Here is a 21,847-nt window from a genome sequence, read left to right as displayed (position 1 = left end):
AATTATGGAGGCTGCATTGGCAATTATAACAGCATTTTGACAGCATTTTGTGTGCAAATTCAGGAGGCTCATCTCATTTCACAGCATGAAGACCCATTTGCAGAAAGAGCGAGCTCAAATGACATGACAATGTGTGGCAAAATAATTTCTGTAAAATAGAAAGCACCACTACATCACCGCTAGTGGTGCTATGTCGTGTTAAGTGGAGTTACAAATGACTGTGCACATCACATCCAGGGGGATAATGTCAGGAAATCTGAGTAAAATACACATCCCGTTTGAATGGCCCACACAAAACACAGACATGGGTGGTCATTTCCTAAATCAAGAGGCCCACTGGTAATACTAGTCCTGTGAGAATAAAGCTTAATAATTGTGTAGGCATGTGCTTCTGATTGGCAGATTGGATTCATCCTCAGATCCCATTGGGATGGGATTAACATTCAGCCCAGTGTATGTTTCTGCAAACTGCATTTGCATTGAGTTTGTATGTCTCATTCGTCATTCTCCACAGGGTTTTGTGATGTTGCAGTCACAACAATTCACACAAAATTTAGGCAATCCCTTTGAATTCTGCACAGTTTGCAATTTTGTCCACTCACCATAACATCATTGCAAGTTTGACTCATTTCATTGTACAGCTGCACACAGCATATTGATACACTCAGTCCCTCTCTCTGTCATAGTCTTAGCAGTATATGATAAACACAGTCACATTACACAGTGACAGGGTAACTGTCAGCAGCACAAGGCTAATTTTACCCAACAGTTATTAACGGGTTTATTGACTGAGTCGCTGTGAGCAGCACCGAAATGCAAACGCTTGAGCTCTCCTGTAGCTCTCCCCGAGTGGAGCCTTTTCTGCTGCACAAGGTAGCAGAAATGTAACAAATTCCATAGTACGAACACTAATCATTTCAGATGCACAACAAAATTTAACAGACTAAAACGATGCCTCAGAACTTGCCTGAAAGTTATCTTATTTATAAGCTCTCTTCAGTATGAAAGTAATCCAGTGATAGCTGGCTGTACACACATGGCACGTCACAAACAAGAATCGCTGATGAGCAACTCATCTTACATTTATTGATGCCAATTTGTTAAAAAAAAACAAATATAGGCTTGGAAAAGGGGGGCTTGAATGAGAACACCATAGCTGGCATTGCATTATAACAGCCCATTGTCAGTCTGAGTCAAAGTCAAATTTCACATTGAGCTGATGATAAAAAATAATAAATAAATAAAAGTGGAAGAACAAGCAGCTCTTCATCCGGGAAAACACTCGGTGATCCACTTTAAAAAACAAGGACGTTGATCTGGAGGGGTTTTAAATTTCAGGAGGACCAGCATGTTCACAGACAAACAGGCGGTAATTGCGCTTGTAATTATTTCAGGGGTGGGGGTGAAACGTATATGCATACATATACACTCCAAGAGGGATTAAAATTACTGACCAGCAAGGGTTATGTTAAAATCACACCACCTCCCCCAGAGGAATAAATCCAGTCTGAATGAGGCTTTACTGTGGTTTGAGGTGAAGGCCAACTTTGCATTTAAGCTGCACTGTACGCAGTTCTTTTGTTTATCCCATCTGCCTAATTCACAAACAATAAAAACACAAAGAAGAAACCCTAGATTTGCTGCTTTTCTCTAATAAAATCTGGTCTCTTGAGGGAAATTGTTTCTACTATCTTATTGCATATTTATTAAGTGAAGAGCCGTCATTAAACACCACTTCAGCAGCAGGAGTAGCTGGTGGAGTAAAGAGGGTGAAGCATCGCAGCCAAAATGAACAATTATTTCCTCTCTCCGCTTTAGGCAGAGCAGGACAACGGCCACCCCTTGCCAGCTTTTGCCAACCTCCAAATCGAAGTTCTGGATGAAAACAACCAGGCACCCTACTTCTTGGAAACCAGTTACCATGGCTACGTCAGTGAGGCATCACCGGTGGGAACCACCATAGCGACCACTGCCAACCTGTCTGCACCGCTGGCCATCGTCGCTCTGGATAACGATGTGGAGGAGGTGAGGATAAAAGCATTCAGAGCTGTCAGTGACTAAAGCCATTATAAGCAGATTATACTCATGTTCTGACAAATCAAATTATCACAGTTAATTGTCATAATAATGTTATTGAAAATACAGAGAAGAATACAGAATTTCCTGTTTGGGAAAATGTTACCTAACATTGTTTATGGCTCTTATATGCTAATATAAATGTGGCATAAAGTCTTTGCAAACAATCACATTGGATTTTAGTTTTTATGAACACCAATGTGTATTTTTATTCATTTTTATGTTTATTTTGCTGAAGCTCTGTATCTCTGAGTAGTCACACAACTGATTTGTTGCATCTATTTCCCTTGTAGCTGACAGCCAGTGAGATGCTTGTAGGTATCAGCTGAGATTGTTCATTTTACCTTTATCTTCTTTTTGCTGTGTCCTCTGAGGCTTCATCTGGTTGGTGTTAACAAGGACTCTGTCTTAGACAACAAAAGCTAGCATCAATTGATTTGCTCTGTTGCCCAAAGTCTCATGGAAACTTATTAATAATTCACTTTACTTTGCATTTAAGACATGCCATTTAACAATTTGCCAGATGGAAATTAACCGTTCACTAAGCCCCCCGGTCACTGTTTTAAGGCTACGCCCGTTCAGCTCTTCATTCTTGCATGGCACATATGTTGTTTATATGCTGACAGATTTAGTCCTTAGAATCTTAATAATTTTTTAAACATTGATTTTAGAATGATGCAGATGAAAGTAGACTTATTTGTACTCTGAAACTTTTGGAGTTTGCCAGCTAAAATAAAAACTGTCTGTTAGCTCTGCATGCTAACATTTGCAGCTCAGGTTAGGGCCTGTGTCCACGTAGCATTTTCCTTAAGCAGAAAAACAGTGGCAGGGTGCTGAGGAGAGTTTCATCCAAGCGTTTCATCAACACCAGCAGCAACATGGATGGAATCTTCTTGCAGCTGCTGTTTTAAATAAACGTATCCTTCAACTCCAAAGATGTAGCAGGATCAAGGAAAAATTTTATTTCGTTTTTTAAACTTTGTTTAAAAAATGACTAATAAATCTGCCATCTACCGTCTAACTGATTTGGCACAGACAAAGAGTTTAGCCAAAGGTCATTTTTGACCTCTGTGCTTTGTGATATTTTGGCACTTAAGAGATTTCGAAACCCATCGTAATATAAACTGCACGACTCAAGTGTGAAAACAAAATAATATAAAATCACCATGTAAACAAAAGCAGCAGCAAGTTGACGTTTAAGTCAGTAGGTGATGAACAAAAATAAAGGTTTGAGACTTTGACGTGTCAATTTCAGCCCTTGTTTTTGTTCTACTGAACCTCTACTTTGTGCCTTGCTTGCAATGTTTGGAGTGCTTTGTCTAATTTCCCTGTGAATCTGGCTAGTAAAACCATTTCCCTCTTAAATTGCCTCTCAGTGATAATGTAAGAATTTACAGTGCTGCAGCATTGTTATCGCCGATGCATTCCCAAGAGCTTAGTTTGTTTAAGATGTAGCATAGGCGTTTTGACAAAAACAAGCTTTGGTTCATTGCTTTCTAAAAGACCCCCACAGCAGGGAATGAGCTTAGTGGGGATAATGTGTGTGTTTCTGTGTGTTCCTGAGACTTTGTGTGTGTGTGTGTGTGTGTGTGTGGCAATTGATATACGTTGAGCTTTTTTAAATATTGCTAACCCCGGTCTTTCCTCCAGCATTAAGTACCAACAATGATGATTAGTCCTAATTGCTTTTATGTGCCGTCCATCACTTTTATTTATGTGTGTATATACGACTGTAAATGTCTGTGTGTGTGTGTGTGCGTGTTTATTTATGACTCAATATCCACACTGGCTACATCGACAATATTATCAACCCCCCCTACCCTGCTGAGCCAGCCTTATCTGGAATGAGAGCTCTCTCTTTCACACACACACTCACACACACATAGAGAGAGAGCAAGAGGAGGTGACTGTGTGGGTAATGTCAGAGGAGGACTTGGATGAGGATTGCCTTTCCATCACTGAGTGCAACACACACACACACACACACACACACACACACACACACACACACACACACACACACACACACACACACACACACACACACACACACTCACACTGCCCTCTTAGGAGAATTTTTATGTCAAGAAAACCTTGGAGATGTTTTTCATTCACCTTTCCCTGTCTAAGCACTTCTTTGCTCTCAGCTGTTATGCATATGGAAACATTTTCATTTGTTATGTTTCTCCGCTTATTTATTCTGGTTTTCCTTTCATTTTCAAAATATATTTATTTGAAAGAGAGAGAGAGAATTTTAGCGTTATGATAATTTGTCTCACTTTTATCTGTCATCTTACCTAAATGGATGCTCACTGGGCAGCTCTCTGATATAAATGTGTACCAGATTTACTCTTTGTGTCTTCTCTATTTAACTAAACATCGTTTTTTCTCTCTCACAGACCAGAGACCCTCAGCTCCAGTTCTCATTGGACAGCTACGCTAATGTTTTCTCTGTGTCTGCTACGGGAATCAGAAGACATCTCACCCTACTGCAGCCGCTGGATAGAGAGACACAGGACACCTATACATTCACGGTAGAGCCATTGTTTGTGTGCATTACATTCAATATGTACAGTTTGTTTGGGTGTGTGAGAGAGAGATAAGCCTCTGAATGTATTTGAATAACTCACCTCAAATCCGAGACCTTTGACAAAATCGTTGTGGTGGTCTTGAGAGACGACTCTTATCTATTGAGGAGGTGCAGACAGGGGACAAAATATGAAGACAGGCATGAGAAATGAAGAATAACCTCAGAGGAAGACAGGAGGAGATAGTGGTAGATGGGTAGGAGAGAGAAGAGGATTTCTATGAGGTCGGCAATATTTTTAAGGCTAAAGGCCAAAAGGGGCAAATACACTGAAAGCGATAATTGACACGCCTCATTTGATGTGCCTCAATTGTTGCTCCTATGGCACACAGCATGCATCCGTTTTGAAATGCCAACACCATAAAAAATCAAAATACCAGTGATGTTAAAGGGATACCGATACCAACAGAGTACTTTGTTAATTATGTGATTAAAATGGTATCAAATATTCAGCGCTTGACTTCACCATACCACAGACTGACGGGTTTTTGCTGCTGCAGGAGTGTGAGCTCTGCACTGGAGACAGTTGTGAGAATTGGGAATAGGTTGCTATTAATATGAGAGCAGACACAAGTTTGTATGCTTTGTACCCCTCATTACTTTTCTATACATTTCTATTTGAGTAGCCTATAACATTACATAAGCCAGGAGGGCAACTTTTGGGAGTGCTGCTGCTTTTGTCAGTTTGTTGGCATTGAACACCAATAGAGCCACTGGGGACCAGCCATTTTATTTCGTCTCTCACAGATTCTTCTATAGATACTGTTTGCAGCTGCCTGACAAGAAATGTTTCGCCCTTCCTGCAAAATTAGATCTCCCCTAAAAACCAGATCAAAATGGATATATTTTGCTCTTTTTTGTATTTGTATATAATATTGCCATCTGGAGAAAAAAAATATCTTACCTTTTTATTCCTTTTAACGCTTTTAAAACACTCCAAACTCTCCAAACTGCGGCTGCAGAAAAAGCAGGTCCTCCTTTGATGCTCTAAATTCAAATCAAGGTCAGAGTAGGGCCATCAAAGCATTTTGATTTGCCTCATAACACTTTTGGTGGGTCTTTGGCCATTTAAAACAATAGGTGCACTTCAAAACCCACGCCTCAGACGCTTTCCCATTTTCCCAGTGGGGAGGGAGAAGCGAGAAAAAGTGAGGGGGAGAGAAAATGCAGGGGATGGCTGCGCATGTGAAAGACAGAAAACAGACTTGGTATTAAGAGAGCAAAAGGTTACTGAGAATATCAACAAGGGACATAGCTGGAGGGGGTGGACGAGAAACAAGAAGCACAAAGAATAAAAGATATAGAAAAAAAGAGACTGATGGGAAGATCTGTGCATTACACTTACTGTATTCTCTTTCATAAATGGGGATCATTGACCTCCACTACTGTTTAAATATGGATTTAATTTTACTGCCACCATAAATTTATTTAGCTTGACGAGCACGGCTTTCATGAATGACTGGCTGGTTTTTAGCATTCAGGCCAGTACTTGGCTCTTCCATTGCTCAGTGCAGAAATGGATGTAGAAAACAAGGCTTATTACTGTGGTTGCTGTCCCCTTGTGCTTCCGTCTTTTCATCAGTTCCCCTGTTTCTGTCAGCCTCTCTGATGTTCTTTATGGTTGTGTTCTTCTGGTCCACTTTGCCCTTTTTTCCTCCTTTCTTTTTCTGTCCCTCTCAGTCTGCCAGCCTCCCTGTTATTTCAGTGCTATCTAATTCAGCAGCTTCTTTATTGGTAGAGAGGATACCCGCTGCCAAACTATCTGCAGTGACAGAAATTCATTAATTCAAGAAATCTACTTTTTTTGAAGTACTTTACTTGAGTTTTTCCATTTTTTGCCATTTTATACTCATACTCCACTATACATCAGAGGTAAATATTGTACCTTTTACTCCAATATCTTTATTTGATAAATTTAATGACTAGTTACTTTATAAATTAAGGTTAATAATACAGAACATTAAAGCAAGTAAATGAAGTATTTTATAGGGTAAGACATGGTCTGTTAATAACTCCCTGCCAAGCACCAAATGAGGGAGCACTTTCCATTTGGCAAGTGAATCTCAGAGGGCTTTTCACCACACTGGTGGGAAGGCTAAATGTTTTCGCAGGTCCATGAACGCAGCACAGATTGAACTCTTAAGCAGCAGTTTGTGGAGTTTGAGTCGCAGGGTACGTGATTGATCAGTCAGTCCGATCACAGCTAATCAGATGAGATCGAACGTTTAGGTTCAATTTTCACTGCATCTGATGTTCTGCTGCTCCATCTGTGCCCAGATTACACTCTGAGTGCGGTGCAATTAATGACCAAACGGTGTATAGTCTACAACTTGCAGCAGTTGTTTTAATGGTGGCGGGCTGCAACAAATAAATGAATGTGTGGAAAAACCTGCACCCATACGTAAACACACCCACACACACACAAACATGCATGCACGCATGCACGCACACACACACTCTCATACTCTAGAGTTGTGTTTTTATGCTAGTCTAAATGATGCAGCAAACCCTTTCAGTGGTTTTAACTTTCTGCTAACCTATAACTTGCCACTTTTCTGCTGCTAGCTACTGTTATGAGTTGCGCCCATACTTTTGATGGTAGTAAAATTATAACACACAGGCCCAGTCTGAATCAAGAAGGCAAACTGTTTATTGTTTTGGGTTAGGATGAGGTAAAATTTGGGGGAATATTCACAAGCTGCTGATATAAAGCAATCTAAATTAGTCCCACTGTTATCAGTTACAACATTTAAATGATGAACACATAAATGCATCAATAATTACGTTTTTTGCTTAAAGTGTATTTTTTTTAACTAGTGTTGTCAGGATTTCAGAAATTTCAACTTGAAAAATATCGATATTCAACACTATTTTCAATACCATTAGATAAGTTTGACATTTAGGACACAGCATTTTTAATTTTAATCAAAAGATAAATACAACAAGGCTATAAAATGACGATGAAGACTCTTTCTCGTAGTTAGTAGGAGCAGGATAGCAGAATGACAATAACATTAACTATAAGAAAAAGTGAGAAAGCATCTTTGATACCAGTGTATGTATTCAACAGAAAATGAGTACTGAAATCATTTCAAATATTCATGATCAATAAGTTGATATATTAGACAACAGTTGTTTGTCGTGCATTTTGAATGCAGGGTATTTGCCTTTAACAAAATATTTCTACACTGTGGTGTTGGTATATTCTGCCACTCTAAGGACGTGTCTCACCATATGATGTACAGCACAGCATTGCTACTTCATAGTCTATCATAATCTTCATAGCAGTGTGTTATCTGTCGGTACATTCAGCCTGGCCATGCTGGCCGTGTGTGTGCATGTGTTTGGAATTGCAGTGTTGGTGCGTTGTTGTGTGTGCATGCAGCTATTTGGAAGGAGAAAATAGGAAAAGCAGAAGGCCTGGTGTATTGATTGAGAGGCAGAGGTGTACAGTAATCATCATGAAAGCCTTGCAGGAGAAATTAAACTAGAGAGAGAGAGAGCGAGAGAGCGAGCTATGAGACATGGAGGATGATTTTCATTTTAAAGGAGTCAATCAGATTCTTGGCAGATGAGCTTGCGGAGAAGATTGGTATCAGGGCTTCAGCTTCTGTTGCTTCTGTTGATATGCTCTTTGATATGCATCATGGACATTTTAAAAGAACACATTTTATTTGTTTTTTTACAAGAGAGTGAATGTTAAAGTGTTTGTGTGCTGAATGGAGGACAGAGAACAAGATTGTGACAAAAGCATTGCTCGGGATATTAAACATGAGACAAAAGTAATACAACATACAGAAGTTGATTTCATTTTTCATTTCATTTTAAAGCTGATTTGGCAACCATGTAATCTCAGACAGCCCGCCTAAGTCTGAATGGTTTAGTTTTATCTCATCAGTACCAACAGTCTACAACATCTCAGGGTATGCTAGATTGCACAATTGATGTTGCTTTTTTTCTGTGTATCTAAAAACCTAGCACTTTTACAATTTTAAACATATGGATATGAATGAATAAGATAATGAATATGTTCTTCTTACACGAGTAGCTTGGTAAATGTGCTTAAGAAAGAGTTAAGGCCTTTATACATCAGGGATGTTTGTGCATTAATATATATATTTATTCAAAAGGTTTTTTGTCATGAGAACTTTCACATGAAAGGCAAATATTATGCAGTGATAGGAAGATTTTTCTGAGGTTTGGCGCCTCGAAAAAAGGCGTCAACCAACAATGCTGAGACTATAAAACAACAACACAGAGGCTTCCATCCTCTGAACCAAGACAGCAAACTTAATTACACTTCTCAACCTTGACAGAGGCAGCATATACCAGATACAGTCTGCCTGTTCTAACCTTTCACAACACAAGACATTAACACTGTGTAACTGTTTAGGAGTGGCAACTCAGATTCACGCAGAGCAGTTCGCTTAAAGATATACTGTACTATGCAGGATTTTCCCCAAAACAATGTTTAGACTAATACACAAGTAACCTCTATCAGTTATCACTTATGACCCACTGGAAGTGTGATGCTGTATTTTTCTGGAGAGACTCTGCCCTCTGCCTGTATTTTCTTATTTTCTTCTCATTTCATGTGTTCAGGACATTTGTGGGTGTGTAGCCCTACAGTGCTCAGGTGACCTCAGGGTTTTAATTAAAGTAGCGACCAGGTGCAAGACCGTACGTAGCGGAGGCACAGTGCAGATAAAATGAAAATACAGCAATCCTGAATAGTGTACCAGTAAGTTTAAAGGTCCTATAGCTACAGTAGGCTATAAAACAGCTTGCCTCACACAGGCTGACAGATGCTGCTCTGGTCAATAGGATCCTGGTAGTTTTTAGGAAAATTTCATAGCAGCTAACAGATCTATTTACCTCAGAGATTTGTGCTGAACAATAGTTGCGACTGTACATTTGCATTGCTGCCTGTGTGAATGATTTCTGATTCAAAACATTAGTAGGGAACTGTTTCACATTTTTGTGTCATTTGTTTTAGAGCTGTACCCGACTCCGAATCATGCCAGTCAAAGTGGATTTGGCTGTTCTCTATGAATATTTGACGATTCATTTTGTTTTTTTTTACTGATGATGTTTTATAGTTTAACGGGCTTGGCAGGACGGTCAGTGTAACAGTGGCATTCACGTCAGATAGTAAAGAAGCTAACTGCGCCAATGACAGATTGTAGATGTGCAACATAATTTTTTCTTGACACATCAAACAAAAGCCAGAGACTGTCTCATATTAAGTTGCTGTGAGCTGCAAATTTCTCTCCTGCTCTGTGCAGCTTCCTGCGTGTTCACAGATGCAAAGAGTAGTCTGAAAGTCAAGAGCATTCACTCCACAGCAAAATCTGGAGACCAAAACATCCCCAGAAGTACACTGCACAGCATGCTGACTAGAAAAAACAAAAACAATAAAAAAAAAAAAAAACTGCATGACTTGAAGTAGTCTCAGTCAGTTGAGGGTCTCTGAATGGAGATTTGAATTTCCAACTTTCAAGGGGCAGCCCTAATTCATTCATCATGCCACCAATGTATATAGGCCTCCAGATGCAAAAATTGGTATTGCCCTCATGTCTGTGTGCTGACTAATAAGCTATAGCCAGCAGGTGGTTAGCTTAGGTTAGCATTTCCTTAATTTCCTAAATTGTTCAGCTACTCCTGTAAGAAATTACTTTGAAGAAAGTGCACATTATGGAAGTTATTTAAAGTTTAACCTAATTAACATTTACATTATGATTAATTGGACTCAAAAGTTTGTTCGTGGCTCTTTTTGTCATTTTATACATACTTTAATTTTAAGTTTTTCATTACTAAAGGCAGTGGGGAACAGCAATCACTGAGAGGAATTTGTGAAGGTGAAATTAAATATCAGGGAAAGACAGGTGGGACAGATTAGTTCAAAGAGTTTCAAGAGTTTTCAGCTGCACCCACAAACAAATAAATAAACCCCAAACAGGGATTTAGATGGAAAAAAGAAAACACAGAACAACTCTACCTCAAAAGAAACAAGGAAACAAACAGACGCTATCAAGATGTCAAGGACATATTGAGTACACAAACCGCCCACCTCAGGATTCTCAAAAGGTAGTTTTTTGTAGCTCGGCTGAGTGTAACATTTTGTCAAAGAAGCAACATTTTATTTCTTTGCTCTTGTCAGGAAAGATACAGTATACATTGTTCTTTTTTCTCTCTCTGTGTCTCCTCCAGCTTTCAGCATCAGACGGCGTCCAGCAGAGCATTCCAGTTACCGTGACAATAACAGTGTTGGATGCTAACGACAACACTCCGACTTTTGCTAACGTCTCTTATAATGTCAACCTGTTTACAGATATGATGCCTGGAGAAACTGTGTTACAGGTATGCACCGTCAAAGCGCACTATTTATTAACGACAGCTCTTATGTTTGTGTAGTATTCGGAACACACTGTGTTCAAGGGCCGCACCTCATAAAGATGGTGAGGGTTCAGACACATATCACTTTTGTGTGTTTGTGTATCTCTTTTCAGCTGGCAGCAGTCGACTCTGATGCAGGCCCCAACGGTCAGGTCACCTACCGGATCTTAGCTGGTGATCAAGGACATTTTCTCATTAATAGCAGGTAAATATATCGCTTGCACTCATAACCATATTTTTTTTTTCATCAATACTTTATTGAGCTTTTGTTTTCATTATAGTAACGCCACCTATTATCAACAAATCAGATGACTCATTTATAAAATCTGACACAGAGAACCCCACTAATGAGGCCTAATACCCAAAAATCTGTTTGCACTTCAGGACCTCCAGTTCCGTCATTTTAAAATCAGTGGATCTTTTGAATGTATTTCAATTTTCATTTAAATGTTTAAGTAATAGTTTAACATTTTGGGAAAACCATTTTCTTGCCAAAAGCGAGGTGAGATAATCAATGCTACTCTCATATCTGTAGGTTAAACATGAAGCTACCACTAGCACCCAGTGAGCTTAGCTTAGATTTCAATACCTGGATTTCAATATCTACCAGTATATATGTATGCTGATACCAACACCAGAGCCCTCTTTGCATTAAATTTGCATGGCATTGCAATTTGAATGTATTCCAAAAGAATGTATTTGATCTCAAGGTTTAGAAGGTTTCACATGCAAACAGGTGTAGGAGTCCAAATTGCTATGGCAACCCCTCTAATGATTTGAAAAACCTGAACACATCAAGTGCACAGCAGTTTGTTATCAACTACTTGTAAGTAGATTTCTATACAAGAGTTCAAAAGTAATGAGGGAGTTCAATGGCAAATTAAAAGCAGCTCCTTCAAAGTGAATATTTGAAATGGAAGTGCAAGGACTTTATAGAGAGATAATAACCTACACTGTTATAAAACCCTGTCAGATAAATCAAAAATAAGTGTTGAGTGGTTGCTATGGTTACCATGCAGAGCTATGATAAAACAAATGGCGGGTCATATTTAACCTGATGTAAGTTGGACTCATTTTCAGTGTGAAAAGGTAGTCATGTGTTGTTAATGACCCAGTGTCCCTTATGATCAGGCTCCTGAAATGTGAGCCAGGCTTTGAAGCCAATTATTGTAGAGGCTGAACAGTCGAATTACCCCTTAGGACTAAAGGGCTAAACCCAAGGTAGCTGGCTTGGCCAGCAGATATCTCTACTTACTCTATAGACTCAATGATAGTGAAGTAGCACCAATCGTCTGGGTGATTTTAAACATGGCAGTTGAACGCTTGTGCCCTCATGTGGCACTGAATAGCTTTCATGGGGTTGCTGTATCCAGGTCTCTTTATACATTCATGTTCCTGGGCTTAAAGCAGCCACCTGACCTCTGTGGTAAGTTTAAGTGTGGTAAGATGCCAGTGTAGCTAACTAGTTTCATTGCACATTCTCAACCAACATTTGAACTACAGTTGGAAAATTATAGGCAAGCCACTGATCAGTTGAGTTGGAGGTATTGTTTTAAAGGTTTTTTTTTTTTTTAGATGAATATGTGAACATGATATATCTCAAGAAACGTTTTGAGGAAATTTCTTCAAATTTGGCAGAAACGTTCACTTAGACTTAACAATGAACTGATTAGAATTTTGTGGTCAAAGGTCACTGTTACCTCTCTAACATATCTCAAGAAGGTCTTGATGGAGTTTTCTTAAATTTGCTCAAATGTCCTCTTGGAATCAAGAATAAATTGATTAAAATTTGGTGGTCAAAAGTCATTGTGACGTTACAAAACATGTTTTTTGTCATAACGTAGGGATTCACACGCTATTTATGACTGAGGTTTACACAAATGTCTTAACAGGATAAAATGATTAAGTGATAATATTTTACATCCAAAGTAGATTTTGAAATGTGTGAAACGCTGGAATGATTGAGCTCAGAGCACCGGCAAAATGTGGATGACTAATGCTGAGTTCACATTGCAGCAGAACACACAGGGACACACACACAGAGACATCCACACAGCCAGAGACACACAAGCAAGCAGGGACAGAGAGACAGAGACAGAGCTGTCCGTGTAATTACAAAGGAGCAGAGAAAGAGAATTGCTGTTGACCAGTGCAGGGAGATGTACTGGTATGCTGCTGGTATGCTAACACCATGCTTTTGCTTCACAGGCTGTGTAGACATTGTGCAATTTGAATGTAAGTGTCAATAACCATGTAGAACTGAATTACCTGTTTTCACAGCACTGGGATCATCACTGTGGCACCAGGTGTGGAGCTCAGTGTGGGGCGGAGCTTCGCTTTGACTGTGGAAGCCATGGACAATGGACCTGTACCTCAGAGAAGGTAAGAGTTTATCTGTCCGCTTCATCAGTCTTTTCCTCCGTCTGTCTGGAGCTGAGGGCTGAAAGGTCATCAGATATCCAGAGCTTTCAGCCTCATTTTCAGACACTCCACAGCACTCTCCGACTCTTCCTGCCATTCTCGCCTTCTGCTCATGTGAGCCGATTTCATTTTGAGAAATATATCATGAATTAGAGTTTATATTGGAAAATAGCAAGAAAGGGAGTCTAAAATTGGTAGTATAAGTGTGAGAAGCAAAGAAGCAAAGGGAGAAGAGAAATACAGAATGAAAGGAAATGACAGGATGCTTCACTACTAGTTACCCTCTTCTTGAGAAACGGAAGAAAATTATACTGTCTGCATTTCAGAGAAGGGACAATTTCAGCAAATCTGAGCACATATGACATCTAGAATAAATGTCAGACAAGAAAAGAAACACAATGTAATGCACTCTGACTCTGTCACATTCTAAAGGATAAGGACTGACTTTATAAGCTGACAATTTTGTGATTCTTGTTCTCCCCTGCCTCATCTCCTGCCCTTCATTTCTCCTTCATAGATTAAATCAATAAGGAGCCATAACTTTTAGCAACTCACAAACTCAAGTTATTCCCCCACTTGGTTATTTCATGGAAAAATGCAGCTGCTCCCAATATTTTTAACTCTGTGTGTATTGATTAGGTTGCTAAAGTCTGGCAGAGAGCTGTTAAATTGTGAAATTTTTAGTTTTAGCAATTACCGTGCAATATCTCAGAAGAGAAGCAAATCTAGCCATCGAACCGCTCACCCACTGGAACCTGGTCAATCTACATTGCTCCACAGATTGATGGAGCAGCTGCAGTTGCACAGAGTTTGATTCCTGTAGCGTTTTTCACAGCACCATGCCTTAACTTGACTAAAGTAACATCAGAGAAGAGGGCCATGTGCTTTTACAGGTTGCAGGAAAAAAAAGCTTTTGATGTGCACCGTCCCTCCTTTTCATTTTCCTTCCAGTTCTCTTGTCTTCTTTCATATCGTCTAATACAGAAACACCATAGGAAAACTCTAAAATAAAAAAGGAACACATGAGAAATTGGTATAAATGAAAGCCACACAAACGGAGCTCCCGTGCCAGCCAGAGCAACAGCCTGTTGTTTGCTGATACTCTGCGCTCACTTGGGTGTAGCTCTTTGTCTTTTGCACTTTGGAATATCTCAACAAAAAGGAAACACTAACACTGCAGTGTCCTTGCAGAAAGGACAAACAAACCAAGTCCTTGCTCTTCAAACAATAAGCATAGAACAAAGGCAACACTTAGTTACAGACACATCGAGACATTTAATGAAGTTTTTTTTTTTTTTTTTGGTTGTTCGTGGAAAAGGCAAAATGCAATAGTGAAGTGATGATGACTTGTTAGGTGAGCTGGTGAGTGAGGCTGTTTTTGTTGTGTTCAGGCCGAGCAGTCAGTGGGGAGTACTAAGAAAGTCACTGCAGAGTCAGATGTTTAATTGGGGCTGTCAGCAGCAAACAGTAGAGATTTTTGTTCGTCAGTCTCCTGGTAAAAATGAAACACAAATTAATCAACTCACCTGGTACCTGGTAAATGTTAGAATATAGGTTAGCTGAATGAATGTTTTGCATGTGACCGTTTGTCCATCAGCAGTTACCTCCCCTGTCAGTATTTTTGCACAGTAAGTGCACGCCTCTTTCTGTGTGGTCATACAGTTGGCTGGTGTTGTTTGGCAGAAAGAAAATAGTTCCTATACGAAATTTATCACAACAAGGTCTGTGGATTTTCTTGAGTAACCGGGTTATAATTTCTGGAAAGAGACATTACCTTTTTTTAAAGATTTTTTTGGGGCTTTTATGGCCTTTATTTTACAGGAAAGCTGGAGAGATGACAGGAAATGGGGATGAGAGAGTGGGGATGACATGCAGCAAAGGGCCGCCAGTCAGATTCAACCCCGGGGCCACTGCGGCGAGGACACATATTCTCTTAATATGGGGCACGCACTCTACCAACTGAGCTACCCAGAGCTCTAGAAAGAGACATTACTGTTGAGTTTTTAGAAAAAATATTTTTATGGAGGGTGGGGGGGGACTTTAAACTCCATGAGCAGAGTGCCATGTAGTTCCAGTATTTTTGAGAGAGGGCAGACATCTCTGTGGCCAATATCTCCAACACTCGGCAGCTCACTACAGGCAAGAGGAAAAATTTGTAAAAATCATGATTCTGGAGTGAAATGTCTCTCTAATGACCAGTCATAGAGCTCTGAGTGACTGCCTTCACCATAGTTCCTTAGCTCAGTTGACCAGACAGCCACCAGTGAAGGCCAACTACTACATATTCTGCTCGACATATCATGGGGATGATGGTCAGTTAAAAATGCTCAGTAAGAGCAATATGGTGCCCAACAGCTGATTGTCATCAACAATTGTCAATATGAAAATTAAAAATGTCCCGACTGTGTTTTTCATGAATCCTTGCACTTTGCCTACCTCTGTGTTTGACCACAGACTCGCTCACTGGTGTGCCAAAATGATTTTATACATACACATAGTATAATTTTTACTCGCATATATAGCAGAGTGTTTGTAATGTTGGGCCTTGCTGTGGTGGAGGGGAACAGTGCTGCAACATTAGCAGGCTGGGGTGGACACAATAAAGACAGTAAAGAAAGGATCAGCCTTAATACAGATCCTTTAAATCAGCACCGACATCTCTAATTAAAACTTGTAATTAAATCTCCAAAACCACTCAGCATCTGGGACACTTGGAAGCCAAAACTTTATAAAACAACATAAATTAAATTTGCTCCAGCAGGTGACTTGTGGGCTCAGATTTAACCAAACTGACATAATGCTCAGTTTCTGATAATCAATCCAGATAGTGTTTATAGAGCAAAAGTTATTATAATGACTCGCTTATAACTGTATTAAAATGATAGAATGTAAGGCTGTTGTTGTCACAACTGCAATGGATTGCTTTCTCTAACAATCTCTTAAAAACATCGTAATTGCCTCCCCTCCCGATATGACTCCAGCTATGTAGCTGCCAAATCAATACACAATGTGAACCACTGCAGATTGAGGTGGTTCCAGTGATCGACTCACAGATTGTCCCCAAATTTCCCAAGACCCTCTCTTTATCTCAGATGAAAACATAATCCACATAACAAATCAATAACCATCTCTGCTACCTGATTTGTTTAAACCACGGGTCAGGGCCCAAAATGAGCTGTGTGTCCTCTTTCCTGGTGGGCACCAACAAGACATGAGTGACAGCATTTTTTAACGACTTTGGATCTCAGCCTGTGAGTATTACATCTCCATGTTAGGCTGCTGGGACTGTTGAAGAACCCTTGAGATACATGTTTCATTCAGATTAGAAGTGCTTTTGCATGGCCTAGATAGATGCACCCCAGAATACTGAAAACAGCTTATGCTCGGGGGTCTCATTTATACTTTCATCAAACTGTAGGGTATGAGTGAAAAGAGGGCACCGCCAGAGAGAAGGGATGAGATAGAAGAAGATGTTAGATAAATAGCTACATAGACATCAAGATAAATAAGTCATTTTGCACTGCACCCTATGAGGTATGAAGTGAAGCATGAAGGTGGTACAACAACCCAATTGCCAGAATAAATGTTGGCATTGTACGTTTGCGCAAGCTGCAGATATGTTACATTTATACGTTATCATATAGTGGATGCATAAAAAAATCTACATGTCAGCAAATACATTTTTAAAAAAAAACATGCAGTTATTGTTAGGAGAATATCATGCTTTCGCTTAACCTCATCAGGAGCTGAAGGGAGATGGTGGACTTGTGAAACCTAGGTAAGACACCGAGGCTGCAGACCACGTTGGACCGCTGTTTGAAACTAATAAACAACAAAACTGGTTGTTTTTTAGTGAGTCATCATTGATTTTCTATAGGCTGTTAAGCCACCAACATGGGTATTTTGTGCAACCTCTGTATTATGACTAGAAACGCCCATGTTACAGAGACATTGCTGCATTGCCGGCTGAAGAGTGCCATGCAAAACCATTGTTTTTTTTTAACCAAGACATTGCTGTGCTTCCTGCTGGGACTATGTCACAAAAGAAGGTGTTTTTTTACAGAAACATTGCTGCGTTTCCAGCCGGGATAGTGCCAGAAAAAGCAGTCGTTTCTTACTGAGATATCGCAGCATTAAGCTGTTGTTTTGTACAGAGACATCGCTGCCTTTATTGCTTGGTTGGTGCCACGAAAAGCAGTTGTTTTTTCACGAGACATTACTGTGTTGAAAGCCTAAGAAATGCCTGCCCAAGACTGGTTGTTGTTTTAATAAGACATCAGTGCATCAAGTAGTTGTTTTTCACTGGTGACATCACTAGTTTCCAGCTTGGATTATGCCCCCCGCCCCAAAAAAAACAGGCATGTAGATTGTATATTACATTACTGCTGAAAATTTGATATGATACATATAAAACATACAAATATAACATCCTGTGGTTTGCAGAAATGTACAATGCCAACATTTTCTGGACGCTTATTGCTAGCTGTAAGGTCTCAGGGCTCACAGACCTCCAACCCAAAAGAGAAACAGGTGATTTCAGATTGTTGAGTTACAAATGACTAGTGTTTGCACATCAGCCAAAAATAAAAGCATGTTAACAGAGATACACATCACTCTTCTTTTGTTGGTGGTTGATTGTGTCCCCACAAGCCGAAAGCCAAGCTTAACTACCATCTAGTCTGTCTACTGAACACAGAGACATTTAGCAGACTCAATTTGTACCTGTAATGTAGTTGCGGAATTTCAAATTGTAATCTTACCCTAAAAAATGACATTACTGCAAGGTGATACCAAGAGAGCTGTTATCGTTCAACACTGGTCACAGTTAAACCACAAGACTCAAGTCAGCATCAAGTCCTACAGTTGTAGCCCCAATAACTTATTACACATGCTTTACAAACATAATGCAAAATGTATGTCAACAGAACAATAGCAGTAGGAGTAATAGTGCTACTGTTAGAGGGAACATTACAATGATCATGTCAATGATTTTATTAACAGCAGAAACATTAGGCTGCTGCTTGCCAGCCATTCAGTTTATTTATTGTACATGTGATGTGCAAGTTAGTGTTTGTATGTCCACAGCCTTGCAATGGATAATGCATTTTAAATAAGAAAGGAATGTTTTAAGAAGGAAGAGATACACAGACAGAGTTTTAGGATGGAAAATGAGGGGAAAAAAGAGGCCTCAACTACAGTCAAAACCATGACTGAATAATCTCCAGTCCCACAATTGGTTTTCATCAATAATGCCATCTGAATTGTTTTAATAAAACACTGGCTTTCACTCTCTCCAGCAGCTTACATTTTTTTCCAGCCTTTATCTATTATTTATTTATTTATTATTGTAAACGTAAACAGATTTTGTGGGCTATTGTTTAGACCCGAGGTTCTTTGGGTTTTCAGTCGATGATCCAGTTTGAGTGGAGTTAATCTCTCCCTCCTCTGCGTGCTGAAACTCAGCATTCTCGCCAAGTAGGAACACAAACTAAATCCCTGTGTTTTTTTACCCTGAATTCCAGGTGAGTAAAATCAAACATCACTCATGTTATGTGAGGGCAAAACTGGGACAGGGGAGTCACTGGGCTTCAAGGCCTTGTCCACACGTATACAGATATTTTCCCCCACCAAAAAAAAAAACAAACTTCCTTTATGACCTTTTTTTTGTTTTCACAAAATATCTCCATCCACACTTGAACGAGGAAACAAATCCAACTGCTTAGCAGTGTTAGCTGTGTGTAAAATACACAGCCCACCTTTTTAAAACACCCAGGGAAAATCTTATTACCACTGATTACTCTTCGACATAAAGACAATGGAGCTCATTCAGAGATGCGAGTGATTCTCTGGACATGCGGAAGTTTTCCTTCCACTCCTCACTGACGACAATTCCTCTCTCAAAATTTTTCCACCGATTGCTGGTTCGCCCACGCTTGATTCGAAACCGTTGTTTCTAGCCTGCTTAAAACCACAGACGCTGAGGTGGAGCAAGTGATACAGGGCGAAGCAGACACCTCTGTTCATCCGTGGTGCAACATGACTAAGTTTAAGTGTAAAGCAATCTTTACCAAAAGCCGTGCTAACAAAATATAAACAAGCCAGCAGTCTGCTATGGTTATTAATGTTTCTGTAGCATGCTCATTACACAGGGCAACAATGGGCATGTCATTATTTTCAAAACACTCTATTTTACACGTCCCCAACAAAAATTTAAATTTGACAAATCCTCCCCCTATTCAAAGGTTTTTGATAGATTTTTTTATTTGTGATTCCTGATCATAAGAAAAGTGCATCTAGCATACATCACTATACGCAGCTAATGGTAATGTGCCTTGCATGATTTTAAAATGCTCCATTCTGCCTGATTCTGTATAATTTACTTTTTTTTTTTTAATTAATGTGATTTGGAAAAAAAGGCATGTACCTACAGAAATGATACTCAGCTTACACCTGCAGGCAAAATCTGGCCCTTCTTATTCTTCTTATTAACAATAAAAATAAAGTGATTCATACTGGGAGTTGTTCTTGTACTTTGTACATAATGTGTCGGAGTGCATAAAACATCTTCAAAACAGAGTTTGTTTACCAAAAAATAGTGCCAGTGGGGGATCCCCTGCACCCCCTGGCAGAAGTCCCAGTAAAGCCCCTAATGTCCTCAAATCCAGAAATGTCTTGAAATCCAAGAGGTGTCCTTAAATCCTTGAAACATCCTAAAATCTTTGAAACATGTACGGGGCTGCTGTGACTAGCCTCCTGTCATTTTGAAAAGTGGCCCGCAAGCAAAGCATTTTGAGTATCCCTGACCTACAGAATTAAAAAAAAATAAAAATCTGCACCTTTGTTTCCATTACTTAAAATTCTGTGTGGACAAGTTACCAAATAGAGGATAAAAATATTTTCAAAACAATCAGTACATGTGTAGACAGGGCCTAAGATGTATTAGAAGTGACCAAATTGACAACATTTGAGATACAGGAAATTCTATCTTCCAGTGACATTTTCATCCAGATGATGTTTTCTGAGCCACTGTTATTTTCATGTGAGCCAGCATCAGGCCTCAACATTGTCTTTAATAAGGCAAGAAGAAAGTAATGCAGTATATTTCAACCCTTACACCTCACTGACCCGCAGGTGGGCCACTCAATGCAAACTCACGCTGTGCAGCAAAACACTGTCCAAATTCAAACTTTATTTTAAATTCATGTGGAGATCCCAATGTTTTCTTTTAAACTGAATATGACTTAATATGATTATCTTTCAAACTTTTAAGCTACGTAAGGGTTATAGGGTGGCAACTGTTTCATAAAGTGGCTTTGATATAATAACATGAATATTAAATATATTATACATTTTGTTCTTGACCTCTGTGAAAAAGGGGCAAGATATTTTCCTTTAGATATGGGATGAATGTTAAACGGTCTGAATGTGCATCTGCTCAATTAATTTATTTGCATTTTTGTGGTCTTTTTCCTTTTATTAATGCAAATTTGAAGTGGTTCAATAAAGAAAATGTTCCCACAAAGTATTCTGTGCTGTCATCTCCACAAAGTCGCCATCCCCGCTAGTGGAGCGTTTTATTTTGAAGTCATTATTAAAAAATCCCAGCTCCTTTGAATCCTGTTTCTTTGGGGAGGTGGTGTCCAGGATCAAAAAACATGACTGAATTATCTCAGATAATTGGTATAGCAGATGTCTGTTCAGTTTCCAGTTAGGTTTTTAGTTTAATATGCAGTTAGTGCGTTGTAATCTTTCAATTATAAAAGGGAGTCAATTTGCCAGAGGGCTGAAAACTGTACTTATATCAACTTTGAGCCAGGTAATCAAATACATCCAGAAGGAAAAATTGACACAAGGACACAAGATGTTTATTGGCTGGGATTTAATAGCTCTGTTGATTGTAGGTCAATACTGTGACATGCTGTTTTTGGAAGTGTTATCTAGATTAAAAAATGTCATTGAACAGCCAAAGAGGGAAAGTAAATACTATGTAATTAAGACTTTAATTCATAAAGTAAAGCAATCTATTGTCAGATACTACTCCAAATACATTTCTCTTGGTGCCATAGCCTTGTAAATTAGAAACTCAATGTAATAACCATTTTTCTTTCCCTTAATTTGTTTTTAACTCAATTTCCCACTCTTCTTTAACCTTTATTTCTGTAACTCCCCTTTGAAACATTTTAATTAAGTTTCCACACCTGTTGACGAATTTCTGAATCCCCTTTTCATCCACAGTTGGTTTAGTTTGTCTCATTCTATAACTGTAGTTGAAGAAATATTTCAGCACTGGATAGATGGTCTTTTCATAAACCTGGCTTGTCAATGCAGTAGAAAGAGGCAGATAATTTGGATATTGGTGTTAGATGA

The 21,847-nt window shown here is 39.3% G+C and overlaps 1 protein-coding gene across 2 annotated transcripts in view; it reads left to right on the top strand.

The window, feature by feature from the left end:
- The window catches only part of LOC121959055 (protocadherin-15-like), a 398,851-nt gene that overhangs the window by 241,250 nt on the left and 135,754 nt on the right, over positions 1-21,847 (top strand). For both annotated transcript variants that reach the window (XM_088069675.1, XM_088069674.1), the window contains exons 12-16: positions 1,819-2,025; positions 4,476-4,610; positions 10,874-11,023; positions 11,173-11,264; positions 13,340-13,441. In XM_088069675.1, coding sequence (XP_087925801.1) covers positions 1,819-2,025; positions 4,476-4,610; positions 10,874-11,023; positions 11,173-11,264; positions 13,340-13,441 — 686 coding nt within the window. The remainder of the gene's footprint in view (positions 1-1,818; positions 2,026-4,475; positions 4,611-10,873; positions 11,024-11,172; positions 11,265-13,339; positions 13,442-21,847) is intronic.

The sequence above is a fragment of the Plectropomus leopardus genome, chromosome 19, assembly GCF_026936395.1.
Source record: "Plectropomus leopardus strain MGB_pleo_1.0 chromosome 19, ASM2693639v1, whole genome shotgun sequence".
NCBI lineage: Eukaryota > Metazoa > Chordata > Actinopteri > Perciformes > Serranidae > Plectropomus > Plectropomus leopardus.
The sequence above is the reverse complement of the archived record's forward strand: the minus strand, read 5'-3'. Positions and strand labels throughout refer to the sequence as shown.